The sequence below is a fragment of the Chinchilla lanigera genome, unplaced genomic scaffold (genome assembly GCF_000276665.1).
Source record: "Chinchilla lanigera isolate Chin_1 unplaced genomic scaffold, ChiLan1.0 scaffold00022, whole genome shotgun sequence".
Classification (NCBI taxonomy): domain Eukaryota; kingdom Metazoa; phylum Chordata; class Mammalia; order Rodentia; family Chinchillidae; genus Chinchilla; species Chinchilla lanigera.
In genome coordinates this window covers 15,923,377-15,940,375 of record NW_004955423.1, presented here as the reverse complement: position 1 = coordinate 15,940,375, position 16,999 = coordinate 15,923,377, and the positions used below count along the sequence as shown (strand labels likewise).

The window sequence follows — 16,999 nt, the reverse complement described above, 5'->3', positions numbered from 1 at the left end:
AAATACGCCAAAACCAAGAATCTAACACTTAATATTAACCTCTCAAACATAATAGCTCCAAACACCTGAAACTCAAAGTAAGCAGCAAAGAAACAAAATTAGTTACTACAATCTTTTTTTAAAAAGCACAGAAATGTTTCCATTCCTAAACTGCACTTTTAAAGGTATTTAAGTAGTCCTATATTGACAACACGTGCAAGACACAACTGCTAAGCCTGGGACTCTCCAACATTCCTCACAATTTAAAGACACTAAAAGAAAACAAAACTCTAGTTTATTGGTCAGTAGGGACAAATGCAAAATGTTATTTCAAATCCAGAAAGGCCCCGAGAGTCACTGAGGATTACTTTATATGAAAATAGGTTATAGAGCAATGAGAAGACCATCCCTTGCATCACTTCCCTTGAAAGGTCCCCTTGCGAACTCCTTATATCACCATTCTTCTAATTACAAACCAAAAACCTGTGAGAAAAGACAGGAAAATCTGACCTTGACTACCAGCTCTTCCAAAGAGCACCAGGGAGGTGTCGAGCCTCAGGAAGGAGATGTAATATGAGGTAGAAGTCATGTTAACTCCGCAGAAAATTAAGGTCATGTGAATTTAGGCCCAACTGTTGAAATTTTATTTAATGTCAGCTACAGTGTAAGCACAAAGAATAGCTCCTGAGTAGCTCAGTAGCTGATTGAACAAATCCCCAGAAAAACCAAGTTCTAGTTCTCATGCGAGGAACTTCAGAGGTAATCTCATGTCTGACAGAAGCTGAAGGTAGGTTTTGTGAAAGTTCACACAACCTGCTGCCTGCACACATGAGGAACCATGTTTGTAGCACTACTGACAAGTCTTCATGTGGTAGTGAGGGGAACTTGAGGAAGATGTCAGAAGAAAGATCAAAGAAAGAAGAGGAGGAGAGATGAAGAAGAGGAAGAAAAGAAGGAGCAGCACCAGCTCAAAATCACTGAGCTTTTACCCTGGGTTCTATTCCATCACGAGTTAAATGGGTATCGTTCCAGTCATTTTATTTTGTTTTTACAAACATATCTGTGTACACAGGAAAAATACATAGAACCTCCATACATCACTTCATTAACAAACTATACTGTGTACAACTTTGCCCTTTGTTTTCTCATTCGATCATAGAAGGCCAAGTATGGCTGTCACTTGTTCCTGTGTGCATCATGCGCTAACAAATGGCTTTCATATTTTCAAATGGTTGAAAAAAATAAGTGTAAAGAATACGATTTCATGACAAGTGAAAATTCCATCAAGTTCAAAGTTCAGCATCAGACTACAGCAACAGTAAGTCCTGGCAACCAGGATCCTATGCTCAACAAAGGCTGAAATACTTACCGTCTGCCCCTTAACAGAAAGTTTCCCAGCCGCTCAGTGAGAATAATTATTCAGAAGTGGACTTACTGGGTCACATATTATGAACATTTTAAATTTTTCCAGAAACAATAAAAAATTATCCAAAATGGCTGTCTCAATTTACAATGTCAGCAGAAATGCATAATTTCATATTTTCTTCCTCATCAACAGTGAATTTTTTAGGTGAAATAATCCTTCATGTTTAATTTCCATCAACCCTCTAAAAAGACCATTAATATAGTCACTGGATATGAATTGTTTTTCTCTCCAAACTGTGTGTCCTTTGCTTAGTTTTCTATTGGATTTTTCTTAAATCAATATGCAGTTACTTACTCTGGATGGAACTTTTTGATATACATGTTGCAAATCATTTCACCTTGACTTTCTCTTCTCTTTTTTTTTTTTTTTTGTTGCTATACCTATTTTATTTTTGTAAACATCATCAATCTTTTCTTTTATTAACTGTGCTCTGGGAAGCATGAAATCTTTCCATACTCCTAAATTTAAAAAGACATTCTCTAAGTTTTGATGTTTTCTTCTTTTACATTTAGATATTTAACACATTTTTACTTTGCTTTTATGTACAGTGTGAAAAGTAAATCTAATTTAATTTTTTTTTCTCTGTGGCAAACCAATTGCTTTAATGTGAATTTTTAAAACTCATCCAGCTCCAATTTTTTTAAAACTGTGTCTTCCATATAATGTTACACATAGCCCTCTGTTGAAACTTCCTGACAAGTTGCATATTTATTTACCTAATCTGAACCAATACCACATTGTTTAATCGTTACAGCTTCAGTATCAGATAAAGCCATCACCTCACCCACCACGACCACTACCACGCTCCTCCGTGGCCTGGTGGCCCTGGCTCTTCTCTCCTGCATCGGTCCACGTCACTCTGGGGACAGTACTGGGACGATGTTTGAAAACGCTAATTTGGATTAGCGTTTAGATTTGGATTGAAGGAAAATATTTTTTCTTTAATTGCTGAATCTATCAAATCAAGCTTATAGATTATGTTGCTCATATCTTCAATTTTAAAACTTTTGAAGGGATCTCTAACCAATTTCTGATAATATGATACTGAAATCTTCCATGGCGATGGTGAATTCACCAACTTTCCTTTCCTTAAAATGTAAATGTTTGTGCTAAACTTTCTGCAGCTATGTTCCTGGGTAATTAAAAGTGTACACGCTTTTCCCTTCCTGGTGAGATAAATGTTTTACCCTTCGTTGCCTTCGTGCTAACGCGAATGCTCTTTCGTTAAGCCTGTTTTGCCTAATGTTGAAATACTTCTATAGACTTCTTTTGGTTAATAGCTGCCTGGTAATCTATTTTCAACTACTTAGGTTTACACTTTCTGTCTCACTACATTTATTTTATACTAGTTTGATCTCTACTTAAAGTATTACAATTAGTTTAAATTTATTGTGACAAATAACATTAATTGTAACTTTTCTGCCTTTTCAATTTCCATTTGTCCTGCTCTTTCTATATTTCATCTATTCTCCTTTGTTGCCTTCTCAGTGATTTTTATTTTTTTCTCCTGCTGTGTTTCTGATCTTTCATCCTCTCTGCTTCTGTTCATTTTGTGTTCATGTACTGTCTAAAGCTATTAGACTCTGCGCTCGCTGCCACCTACATGCTTGGAATAACAGGCGTTACCACCCAGAAACACTGCAGGAAGCTGAGCCCCTGAAGTCCTTCTTCCCTTCAGTAAGGAAGGCAGCGCCACCAGCTCCAGTGCATCCTGGGCAAAGCCAGCAGTGCTGTTCATCAGGCAATGTTTATTCCCACATACCTACTTTCTTGGTGGCTCAGCTACAAATCTAAGGAAATTTTCCTTTAAATTCAGGGCCTCTTGGTACAGTATTTTTATAACAACAGTTGCTTTGAAAAATATGGTCATTTTAATTATTCTTTATTATTAATTCAAATTACTTCCCTATCTTGTTTATAGTAATTTCTTGTTCTGAAAGAAGTGACATGCTACATCTCATTCTGAATATTACAGAGTATTCTTTTAAGAAACATTTCCTTCTGATGAAACTTGAAATTATGAATGCCAAAGGCCATTAAAGTCTAGTTGTGTTTTTATATCTAAAGTATAAATAGGATTTCTCATAGTATAAAATCAGTGGCAATTTTCATGGCTTCTTATTACCAAAAGCTACCTAATTTCTGGATATTCATATTTTTACTAGGCCTAATCTTCAAGAAAATATAAAGAAAAACTAGTAAAACATATAAGATATAATTTTAATCATTTTCTATGATTTAGAAGATATGCATTAACAGCATTTAAGCGCACAAGTAGAAATCCTGATGAACACCACCTATTTTTTTAAAATGTAAGTTCGCGCTTACTCTTTAATTAGATATCAGATTTTAAATGCAGACATCACATTTATGCAAAGCAATCACAGCAGTTATGGTTACAGCTTTATGACTCACCATATAGCTCATCATTACCTGCCTATCTGGGTACCTTCAAAGAAAAGCGCAAAAACTGCCACAAAGCATGCAATCTTCAGAACACCTAATAAAGATCTAAAATACCATGTTACCGCTCTATCTCTCAATATATGTGTTCTACATATACATTCCTGTGGTATAAAAAGTAAACATTTTTTAAAATTAGGTATGCTAATTTTAATAAGACCCTGTTTAAACTGTTCAACAAGTACCTCTGAACTTCCGGGAATGGAGTATAAGCCAAGCAAAGAAGACGCACTACAACCCCCAGCGCGGTCGAATGTGACTCCCAGCCACCATGCACACTTAGTTATCACGTGACAATTTCCACTATTCTGAGATCATATCCTGTGAACTCTTATATTCCATTCATTTTTATTTTTCACTTTTTAGAACACTTAGTGGGAAATGCTAATTAACATCAGAAGCTGCCATCAGATAAAGACAAAGACTGTTTAATATTGAAATTAAAGTGAAGTCAATCAATCTCATTACAAAAAGCATACCGTAAGAATATTAGGATTTCCTTAATGAAAGTACTATCAGAATAGTATGTCAGAATGTCAGCAAATTAAAGAAAGTATGAAATCTGGGATATCACTGAGTATAAGAACTTTGTACACATAATTTAAAACAGAAAAAGATGGAGAATAATATAGTTAATCAATGTTGGTAAATTCATGTTATCTGCAGCTCAAGTGAAACTGATCATTAAGATTTTATTTGATGAAGACACAATATTTACCTTTCTTATATATACATGTAACTATTATTTACCTTAAAAGTACAGTGAACATCAAACTTGATTTTTTTGTCTTTTTCAATTTTTTAATGAGAAAACTATTTTTGAAAGGAGAATTTTAATTGTCTTATAGGAATTTATCTATTACATTTAAACAAAAATGTGCTTTAAACAACACTATCCACTTAATAAAGACTTAACAAATGACTACTTTTAGTTGCTAGTTGTGTCTCACTTTATTTTGCAAAGTTTATTATGAAATTTCAATTTGGTGATTAACCATAGAAAATGACAATTTTTCAATTAGATTAAAGGCTGTGACCCAAAATCTCAGGGTCCTGTTACCAGGTTCACTGTCCTCCCACAATAAAACCCACAAGTAGTTGAACATGAATATTATGGTGTCATGAATATTTGCTGTAAGTTTCTTACAGCAAAACAACTTACACACTCAACCAATAAACTATACTAACAAGTTAAAACCTGTAAGAGAATTATTCATAAGATTAAAAAAAAAAACAGAGAGGGAAGCGGAGAGTCCTGAAAGAGTTGTTTCATGTTTTGGTTTTTTGTCATGGAGGGGCTCAAAGCCTCCACGGCACTGTGCGTGTTTGGCACGTGCTCCACCACTGAGCTATGTTCCCCGCTCCCCGAAACAGTTTTTAAACAACCAACTGCACAGGTGAGTAAGAGAAGGCCAGGTTAACAGTAACTCCTGCCAAACAGGCTTGGCTCATAAAAATGCCTATCGAGCTACCTAAAAAGCACTAAAGAGCAATGTGGTACTACCTGACCTGGAGAATACTTGAAAACCTAAGAAGTCATAGCGTGGTTTCAACGAAGTGGCAATTTCTAAACTGGAATCACAGGTTTATATTATTAATGTGAGTTCTGTCTCTTACTTTACCTAAGAGCTAACAGCCTAGCAGTATATATAGGTTAATCTCTTAGTAATTGGATTTACTTTTCCCCATGAAGTTAGACATACAGATCATTTACTTTTTCTACTAATTAATAACATACATTCCTCATATAAATATCTTAATTTTTTCTTGTATATCTTCAATTTCTTGGTCAAGTATTTAATAATATGCAAACTAATATCTAAATATATAAGAAAAAGGTGATATTTTGAAACTATTCCATAGATCTACTTATTTTATAGGTCAAATCACATATTGTTAAGTTTCTTACAGCAAAACAACTTACACACTCAACCAAATTCTTATCACCATTTTCTAAACTGACAATTCCATATCAAAAGTCTTTTCTCTTGTTAGTGGTCTGAAAAAATACATCTCATGACTTACTTGAAGAAATACTCTGCCTCAGCCTGGAGCATTTAAAGAAGATTCTTGCACATGTACAAACATACACCACTGCTGCCATCTTCTGGCACGACACAATTCCCAGTTCTTTACCATGTTTCTACAAATGCAAAGTCCTCCGGAGATGAAATACCTCGTTGATACTAATAAAAGCAGACTAGATGAGTAAGCAGATGGCTAAAATGCAGTACAAACAGAACTCTAGCAATAGTTTTTACCAGTGCAAATGATAAGCCTCCTCAGTAATGCTGAACACTTAGCACGTAACTATATTTAAAGCACAAAATTAAGTGCTTTGTAAACAAAAGACAAATTAATTCTCTTAAAGCTTACATAAGGTAGAGTTATTATTCCCATTTTACAAACACAGAAACAGAACAGAAGAGTTCAAGGAGGTTGCCCAAGGTTGTACAGCTTGTAAATGGCAGAGGATCTGAATTCAGGAGCTGATTCCAATGGTTTTGCTTTTGATTATTATGCTGTAATACCTCCAATAACAGACATTAAGTAAATTTTTAAGCTACTTAGAGTATGAGGGCTTAGTTTAGTGGAATAGAAAGATACTATAATTATTTTGTGTTTTTTCTTAATTTTAATGTAATACAAGTAGATATTTATAAAGAATATAAAAACACATAAAAATAAAACAAAATTTCATATTAAAGTAACAAGAATCACTAAACATAAAATCAAACAACCCTTAAAAGTCTTAAGATCTACTTTTCCACATAATTTCAAAACTTTATTCTCTGAACTTTTTTTTCCTCTGAACATCTTAATGCATTCACACTTCTAGTGATTTTATAAATAATATCACATTATTTTGTAGTTTACACAATTTAGAATTTTGGGTCCTATTCCTTTAAGGATTAAATTAAATTAGCTGTATTTTAACCCAGGCTTGGTGGTACATGCCTGTAATCCAAGCACTCAGAAGGCTCAAGGACTGCCTTAAGGTTGTGGCCAGTTTGGGCTAAACGCTGAGTCCAAGACTACTAGGAACTACATAGTGAGACTCTGTCTCAAAAGAAAAAAGAAAAAGAAAACCAAAAATAAATAAATGAATAAAATTAGCTTTATTTTAGTAAGTTTTGAAGTATTAATAAATATTAGTTAGAAACTACTATTACTGATAAGCCTGATACTTGCTAAATTATATTTAGGGATGTTTCATTTGTACAAAGAAATGTAATACCATATTGTGCTATACTATTTATATAGACTTTACATACACTGACCTCTTAAAAGTCAAAAAACAAATCAATGTATGTTTTTGGTACTAACAGGTAGTGAATTAAGAAGTATAAAATGACCTATGTTTTTTAAACCATAACAAGAACTTTAGTGTACACAAAATGATAAAAGCCTATAATTTATATGCCTGTTTTGGAATCTTTATAAAGCAAATGAATCACATCCAATTTCTGAAGTTCTATTTTAATGAGATCTTGAATAACTACAGTAACAAACATTTATATATAATAATATAAAATAAATGGCCAAAGAAGATGCTTAAGATAATACTAATTCATGAATAAATTAATCACTTTGAAAAATAGAATAGCATATAAGGAATCCTGTCAATTGTTATTTGAGCCATTTCACTGCTTCTTTGGTTCATAAAGTTTTACAATCTTATCAATTTATTCTGAATTTCTGCAAATAATTTGGTCATAAAGTTTCATTATTCTGCACAATATTATCCAACTCTAAAATAGATGGTTCTATGCAGTATGTATATTTATGTTCTATTTTCCTAGTAAACATATATGGACTAGAATTCATTGGTTCAATGATATAAACTATGGTGGAGCTTTTACATTTTCATATAAATTTTGGAGTTGGATTATCAATCTCTATCAGAAAAAATAAAAGAGCCCACTGGAGCTTTGATTGAAATTGGGTTGATCAACACTAAGATTAATAAGATCCTCAGTACAGTGTCATTATAAAAATAACTGTACAGTACTTACATATTTGAGCAGAAAACAAGTGAAAAATATCTAAGTAATTGTCAAGATGTTTACAGACTGAAGAACCCGATATTTTTTATCTATCTTTATGCCCCAGATTGATTTCCCACATTGACACAATAATCCCAATCCAATCAAAATCTCAGCTTCTTTTTGTTAAAGAAACTGGGAAGATAATTTACAAATAAAATGTACTTTAAGCTCTACTTTACACTACACTCAAAATTAATTCAAAATGCATTATATGTCTAAACACGTAAGCTAGACTAGACAATATGTAGAAGAAAATCTTTGTGACTCTGGGTTATGCAAAGACTCCTTGCACAAAGGGCACCAAGTGCAAAGACAAAGTGACAAACAAACTTCAGCAACACGAAACCTTCTCTTCTTCAAAAAACACCATGAAGACAATGAAAGGAGAACCACAGATAAAAAAGGATATTATGCAATTCATATATCTGACCAAAAAACTTGTATCCAGACCATATAAAGAACTCATATTTAGTAATGTAGGTCTGAGCAAAAGACTTGCAAAGACACTTCAGAAAAAATGTCTGAGTAACCAACAAACACATGAAGTGCATGAAATCTCCTCCACGGAATATGTGAAGAGTGAAATCAAGGTGACTCATCACCACATGCCCACCAGAATAGCTCAAATTAAAAGAAAATGACCCAAGAGCAAAGATATGGAGCAGTTATTTATAGAAATGCAAAATGATAGTCACCTTGTAAAATAGTTTTGAAATTTCTTATAAAGTTAAGCATGCACTTCCACAAACAATTCCACTCTTAGGTATTTACTCAAATGGAATGAAAAATTTATGTTTGCATGCAAACCATTTAGCAAATTTATTCATAATTACCAAAAACTGGTCATCAGTTGGCAAACAAACTATGGTACATCCATAAAAAAAATATTACAATAAAAAGAACTACCAATAGATATGACAAGATAGGTGGATATCAAATAAAGCCAGACTCAAAAAGTTACAGAATGCATGATTCCACCTATACAATATTCAAAAAAAGGTAAAACTACTAGGGACAGAAAACAGATCAGGGGTTTCTAGGACAGAAAAAATTGAAAATAAATTCCATAAAAGTAGAGATACTGATTAACTTGAGGAGTAGTTAAGGGGGCAGTGATAAGGCAAAGACATAGGAATATGGGTGCTTCCAGTATATCAGCATTGTTCTGCTTCTGTTTTTGGTGATTACATGAATATCTGCATGAGATAATTTATTTATTTATATTTTATTAATATCCTTTGTATTTTTATCATTTTATATAATTTATATTTGTATCTTTTTGTGCTTGTGTGACAGGAAAAATGATTAATTTTAAAAGAAAGGAAGTCAAGAAACTCAGAGTAAATTATGAAATAAAAGTGTATGCTTGTGTGTGTGTGTGTGTGTGTGTGTGTGTGTGTGTGTGTCCATCCTTACTGGATTTGTATACTCGCTCTACCACTTATTAGATACGTGCCTTTAAACAGGTTTTTTTTTAACCTTTCTCACCTGTAACATGAAGAACTCACACCTGCTTAATAAACTTATTACGTGGACTTAATGAGATTGAAGCAAACATATGTCAAGGTACCTGCTTAGCTCCCAAGTCACTTTTTGGGGTTCACCTCATCCACATGGGGTAGGTCCCAAACAGCCACAATTTTGTGTTATATATTCCCTACCTCTGCCCATCTGGCTCAGAGATGCCCAGGCTTGACCCAACTAGGTTAATCGCAAAGCCTTTTGTGAAATTTAGAATAAGGAATAAGCAAGCTCACTGTCTGTGCTATATCATGAACAGAAGAGATGTAAACCTCCAGAACACTATCAATGAATTATCTGAAAAAGAAATCAGGAAAACAATCCTGCTTACAACAGTATCAAAAATAAATAAAATACTTAGGAATAAATTTAACCAAAAGAGTAAAAACTCTATACACTGAAAACTATAAAATATTGATGAAAAAATTGAACAAGACACACACAGATGGAAAAACATCCAATGTTCATGGATTTAAAGAATATTAAAATGTTTATACTACCAAAGCAATCTCCAGATCCAGGATAATCACTATCAATTTTAATTTCATTTTTCATAGAAATAGAAAAACCAATCCTAAAATTTGCATGCGACCACAAAAGACCCCAAATAACCAAGGCAATGTAAGGCAAAAGAACCAAGCTGCATTACACTGCCTGATTTCAAAATACACAACAAAGCTATTATACTCAAAATAGCATGGTACTGGCAGAAACACACAGACCAATGCAGAAGAACAGATATCCCCAAAATAATACCATTACATCACCTAGCGTGTAGGTGATTTTCAACAAAAGTGTCAAGAGAAAAGACATTCTTCAATAAGTGGTAGTGGGAAAACTGGATATCCACATGTAGAATGAAACTGAACTATAACTTCACTCCAAATACAAAAATTAACTTGAAAGAGATTGTGGGTAAAACCTAAATCCAAAATCTTTACCAAAAGAAAATATAGTGAAAAATCTTCTTGACAATGATCTCAGGAATGATTTCTTGGATATGACCACAAAAGCACAGGCAACAAAACCAAAAACAGGTACTGAGAGTTGCATCCCACTAAAAACCTTTTGCACATAAAGGAAACAACAGAGTGAAAAGACAACCTACAGAATGGAAGAAAATATTTGCAAAACAGTAAAAATATAACCCAGTTAAAAACAAGTAAAGGATCTGAGTAGACATTTCTCAAAAAATGACACATAGTGGTCAACAGGTATGTGAAAAAATGCTCAACATCATAATCATCAGGGTAATACAAATCAAAACCACAATGAGATATTACTGCACACCTGTTAGAATGATTATTTTCAAAAAGACAAATGATAGCAAGTATTGTCTTGGCCAGAATGTAGCAAACAGGAAATGCTTGCACAGTGAGGATGGGAATATAAATTAGCACAACCATTAGAGAAAACGTATGGAAGTTCTTCAACAACTTAAAAACAGAGATACCACGTAAATCAGCAATCTCATTTCTGGGTTAAATGTCCAAAGAAAATGAAACAAGTGGGTCAAAAAGGTATCTGAACTCCCACATTCATTGTAGCATTATAACTTTACCTTGCTTAATACATCCACATTTACAAAAACATACAAAAACAATTATTATATCATATAGCTACCCCAGTCAGTTTTATGTACCAAAGTTCTCCATCAGCTCTGACTATAGCTATATACTAGACCACTACATAAAATATTTTAAGATCAATTGGAATGAAAATTGCATTATTTCCTTAACATACAGAAAGTAATATTTTTGAAACAAAACTATCAATTTTAATAACCCTGTATTGATAGTTTGACCTAAGGTATGAAAAAAACATACACAAATATATTCTCATCTATAATTTCTTTTTTTTTTAAAGCTATGATTTTCTTAATAAAATATGGGGGGTTTTGCTATGTATACTATCTGATCTTTGTTGAATATGCTTTTCTCTCAGTAACTTCCAATTGCAATTCATAGCTGCATGTAAATAGTACCACAAACATTGTGGCAATATTTGTAGCATCTACATGAAAGAAAATCCTGGAGCACAATGGAAACTTAACTCTCATAAGTTACCTTGAATAAAGTACACCAACAATTTTTTTAAACAGGTGGGAGTCTGACCACACTGCCCAGGCTGGCTCCTAACTCCTGGGCTCAAGTGAACCTCCTGCTTGAACCTCTGAAGCAGCTGGGACAACAGGTGCAGGCCACCACACCAGGCTTACACTACTAACTATGTAACCGTCTGGTAAACAGCAACTTCCAAAATAAAATGCACTTACAAACACTAGAGGGCGCTCTAATTTAACAGTACATAAAAACTTAGAATAAAATAAAGTTTTTGGCTTTTAAACTTAAAATAATTCTCCCCTCAAAGAAAATTAAGACAATTTTCAGCACTAACAATTTTTGCTTTCAGACTAATATACAGAAATAATTGAAAGCAAAATTCCATTCTTCAAGAAGACATAGTAAAACTTAGTAGAAATAATTTTTATTATTCAATTACTATATATTTTATGTTGTATGTTGAGAATAGAAAATAGGCACATAAGTATAAACATGGACCTTGCCTCTAAAGGAAATTCAATGCTTAGACGGTTAAGAGAAGGTTAATATTACCACTCAGAGGCTTAAGTTCAAGAGAAATTGTGAAATGACTTTGGTAAAAGACATGAAATGAACCATATTAAAGTAAGGCTTAGCCATTTTTACAAAGATAATTTGAAAGCTGCTATTTAAATAAGAAATAAAAGTAATACTGCTGTAGCATTTTAACTGCTGGCCTAAAACTCTTTTTAAGCCAGCAGCTACCGGAAATTGGGGGGAAAACCCTAAATCTTCCAATCACAACAGAAATAACTAGAAAAGAAAAAAACTAAGCCTTTTCATATTCAGAACAGAAATAATTAATATTAATTTTAAATCTTCATAAATATTTTGTGCTTTTTTCTTTGGATTCACTCCTATCAGTCAGAAGCTCAATTAGAAACATCTGAAATTTTCAAAACTGAAGAATTTGTATGTTGCCGTTTGGTAATTCAGGAAAGTTCCCTGGAATGTGAGTTCTCAATGGCATTAACCAAAGCCAGACAATGAAGTTGGACGGCTAGCAAAATACATTGTTCCACATTTGAAGAAACTGGCCATCAACTGAATCATTAATGATGTATACTTCCTTTAAAAATAATTACACGACAAAAAACAGAACACTTTCTTTCTAAAACTTACACAGATTATTCTAATTCTCTCACACAAACATGTAGGCATATTCACCACTCACATGTAACAGTCCTCTTGAAGAAGGGAGAACCTGGCTTTACCTCTCTCTGCTTTTCCCTGATGCATTACCAAGAGCCCCAAAATAAAAGCTATGGGCAAAGCTTTAGGCCTTCTTAGCAAGTGTCAAGAGCGCAACTGCCAACCCTGTACTGTGGGATGCCGACACAGTCCTAGTCTGATCTTAGCTTCTCACTAATATTTATAGCTTTCATCCAAAAATCTGAAAAGCAGAGAGACTACGTAAAATGAAAATTGAGTAAAAATGTTAAACTACTTACCAACACCAACTTTCATGGGTTCATATAATGTTTCATAAAAATCGGAAACTTGTGAGACTATAATATTCTATTCAAATCATAATTCCATGTGAATACCTGCCATCCGTGGTTTCTGAATCCTGCTGCAAACTAACAGTCTCTGTCGTAATTTCCACTTTGCGCACACTTCCAAAGAAATCTGTTATCAGGACGTTTTTAGGGTCCCTCTTAAATAGATCAGTGCGATGTCCAGGAGTAGATACACAGAGACTCTTGGGACACACCTGAAACTGAAAAAAAGAAACACAAATAAAAAACAGAAAATAAAATTTTTAAAAAACAACAAATAAATGCACAGATGAATACAAACACATGTAACTTTTCTGAAACCCAAAAGCGCTCTCCACCTAAAGACGCTACTGGTTCTACAGATTAAAGTTTCATTCTCTTTGTAATATTTGACATTCTAAGAAAACTATACAGACATGACAAGAGTGATAAATGGGAAGCGGGCCAAAGAGGAAAATTCACTTCCTTGCATCATTTACAACAGATCAACCCTTCACTATATGGACAACTCACTCAACATACGACAACACAATCACTTTTTCTGTCCTGTTACCCTTCTCAGTATGGTGCTCTACTGGAGTAGTTTTCAAATATTTTATAATCACAACTCTTGATTCAAACTTAAAATTCAAACTACAAGGTAGCCAGATATGTAAAGCAGATTAGAACAGAGCTGCTCTGGATTTCGGGAAGGCAAAGCACAGCCTCCCCACCTCACATCCCCCTGCTCTAGCTGCCAAATGATGTACCTGGCTCTCTTAGTTTATCCATGAGCAAAATAAACACAAGACATCTCCATTCTAGCGCTCAAAACATACACTGTGAAAACCATGACTTCACTACTTATAAAAAGTCACAATAATTTTTGCATTAATCTTAACCCTGATATTCCACATCAGCAAAGTATCATGACAAATTAACATGAACTCATGTTCGCTCATTCTGCAAAGCATAGGATGCCTGCTACACACAGTTCATATCACTACCTTCCACATCTGGTGCAAAGATCAACAAAACATGGTCCTATTCCTCAGAAGGTCTTACGTCCAATTAGAGATGAATAAACATAACATGGTGGACAAAAGGACGTCAGGTTCTATACCAGAAAAGGATAAGCTTACAGTTTTAAGGATGAGAAAAAAGACAGTAGGGGACGTCAGCTTTTGTTTTGTTTTGTTTTGTTTTAAAGAAAAGCAGGATTTATGGATGCAAAGTAACATTTCTAATAAAGAAGCAGCTGAAAAGGTGTAAAAGTCTGGTTTTCTATAGCATGAGCTAACAAAAGGACATTCTTGTCTGCCAGCAGGGCCAGGCCCGTGGCCCCTCCCAGCTGTGAGGCCAGACTACCCACACAGGAATCACAGCAGAGGACGGGGCCAGAGCACAGGGCGTCCACAGCGCAACAAGTGCTCCAGATATTGTCAGGGAAGCTGTAGTGGATGACAACTGGTAGCAACTTATAACCCCCAGCTGAACTGAGTAGGCGTGGTGCTGGGTGTGGGAGGCCCACCTGGGGACTGTTGCCAGCAGCGTAAGAGGCAGACCTGGAGAAGGAGAAGTGAGGCTGTTGGGAGCAGAGGAAGGCTGTTGGGAGCGGGTAGAAGCTGTAAGGAACTGTTGATTCTTTTGGAGGAGCTCGTCATGCTGGATTTCCTGATGAACTTGGCTGTTTTCATCCTCCAAGCAGCTCAGGACCTCGCTGGCACTGAGAATGGCTGCGGTTCACTTTGGGGGAGCTCTGGTCCTCACTCAGCATCGCTTCCTGGCTCCAGAGGGGAAGAAGGTGCACTGCCAGTCTCTTGGAGAAGCTTGCTGCGTTGGCTTCCCTGATGGGAACTCAGCAGTCTTCACCACTGGAGGAGCTCGGGACCTCACTGTTGCTGAAGATGGCTGTGGTACCTTCTGGGGGAGCTCTGGTTCTTACTTTGAGCATTGCTTACTGGCTCCAGTATAGATCCCTCAGCCTGCTAGCACAGATCCTTCATCCCACTGGCACAGACTTCCTAGATTCCACCACTGACCTTTGGGCCTTCATAGCGCAGATCCATCAAACAGGCCTGCATGAAATATTGTTATAGGCTCTGGGCCTCCAGTTGGACTCGTGGGAGGCATTGTTATGAGCTCTAGGTCTTAAAACTGGACTCATGCAGGACATTATTACAGGATCCGGGCCCTCAGCTAGATTCTTGGTCTACAGTGTGTGGCCAGATTTACTGCACTCTTTTGTATATCATTCTTTGGGTGACTATTATAAACAATCTTATAAAATATGTGCCCTGTATTATATTGTTCTCCCTTGCAAAAAATCCCCCAAACTAACATAGAAGCCAACCAACGACTCAGAGGATATAATTTATATCTCTCCTTCAAATTCAGGCTCAGAGTTTAAACAAGTTGCCTAACATCACACATCCAGCAATCTTTGCCTTCTCTGTTCAGGAAAACAGGATGGAACTCCAGAGGAGAAGAGAACAGAAATGAAGAAGCAAAGAATAAGAAAAAAAAGGGAGGTGAGAAGAAGGCTCAAAAACATGAAATGCCGAACAGGATGAAAGACTGAAGGAACAAAATGAAACATAAAATAAGTGACGATCAGATCAAGTCCCGGGTACACCGAATGCCTCTCCCAGCATTCCTTTATAAACAGCTTGATGCGCTTTATTATGTACCAGGAAAAGAAATCAGAAAATGTGTAGCAAATAAACTTGGTTGACACTAAGTAGCTCACTTTCTTTGCTGCTAACACAAATATACTCTGCTAAGTTTGAAGTCATGCCTTCTTTCAAAGATGTTTATTACACCAATCTGATTTCTACCAAAATGACCCACAGCTCCTAAATCTCTGTTTTGTTTTCAATAATCCCTTCCTTACAGAACCTCCACACACTAACCAAACTATGTGCTTACTGCTAAAGACACAGATCACCTACTAACCCAACTCCTCTGCGCATCTGCAGGTATGCCGTTTCTCTAGTGAGTGCTACACTTCTTTTCATTCGTCTCAAAATCTACATCTTCCACAAAATTTTTATCACTAACCCCACTAAATTTCAAGGAGGCAAACAAATGTATGTTGTCATCGTGTCCCTTCATTCCTTGAGTAAATATTCAGCAAGCATCTACAAATATCCCAGGTACTGTTGTTAAGTTCCATAGACAGTAGGATGTAGAAAGCATAGTCCTCCCACCTCTGTTGAAGAAGCATGTTCTTGAAGGAACATTGAAAATATAAACAATTATATACAATACTAAAAGTATAATAAAGGTATATAACAACAGTCATACATTCACAGAGAGAACTTTACCTGACGGGTCCAGAGATTTCTAACAATATACAAACACACTCTTAAAATCTTACCCAATATACAATATACAAATACCCAATCTAACAATATACAAACACACTCTTAAAATCTTACCCAAAGGCAGTACATATTTTTCTCTTCGTTTTGGTAAGGATTGAACCCAAGGCCTCTACACTAAGCTATATCCCCAACTCTGTTTTTTATTTTGTATTTGGAGATAGGATCTCACTGAGTTGCCCAAGCTGGGCTCAAACTTTTGATCTTCCTGCCTCGGCCTCCCAAAGTGCTGGGGTTACAGGTGTGTGCCACCATGCCTGGCTTACCACTATACATTTTTAAGGGGCTAATTATCAAGTCTTTTAACTTTGCTACTCCTAAAATACTTAATACTCTGAATAAAGTCAGTAGCTAATTTTACTATATGCACATAATCCAAAAGAAAATAAATTATTGTTGTATAAATGTCCTACAAATATGTCACATCATTATACTTAAAGCAAGCTGCAAGACAATAGATCATTTTTTATTGAATAAGATTAAAATAGTCATAATTGAAGTTTTAAAGTGGAGGTGGGGGCTGGGGATACATCTCAGCGGCACAATCACCTGCCTGGCAAGTGTAAGGTCCTGAGTTCTATTCCTGATACCAGAAAAA

General features: G+C 35.2%; 1 protein-coding gene across 1 annotated transcript in view; it reads right to left on the bottom strand.

Moving 5' to 3' along the window:
* The window catches only part of Pigk (phosphatidylinositol glycan anchor biosynthesis, class K), a gene marked incomplete in the record, with an annotated part of 106,132 nt that overhangs the window by 30,076 nt on the left and 59,057 nt on the right, over positions 1-16,999 (bottom strand). The window contains 1 exon segment of the mRNA XM_013514553.1: positions 13,088-13,260. Within this exon segment, the coding sequence (XP_013370007.1) occupies positions 13,088-13,260 (173 nt within the window).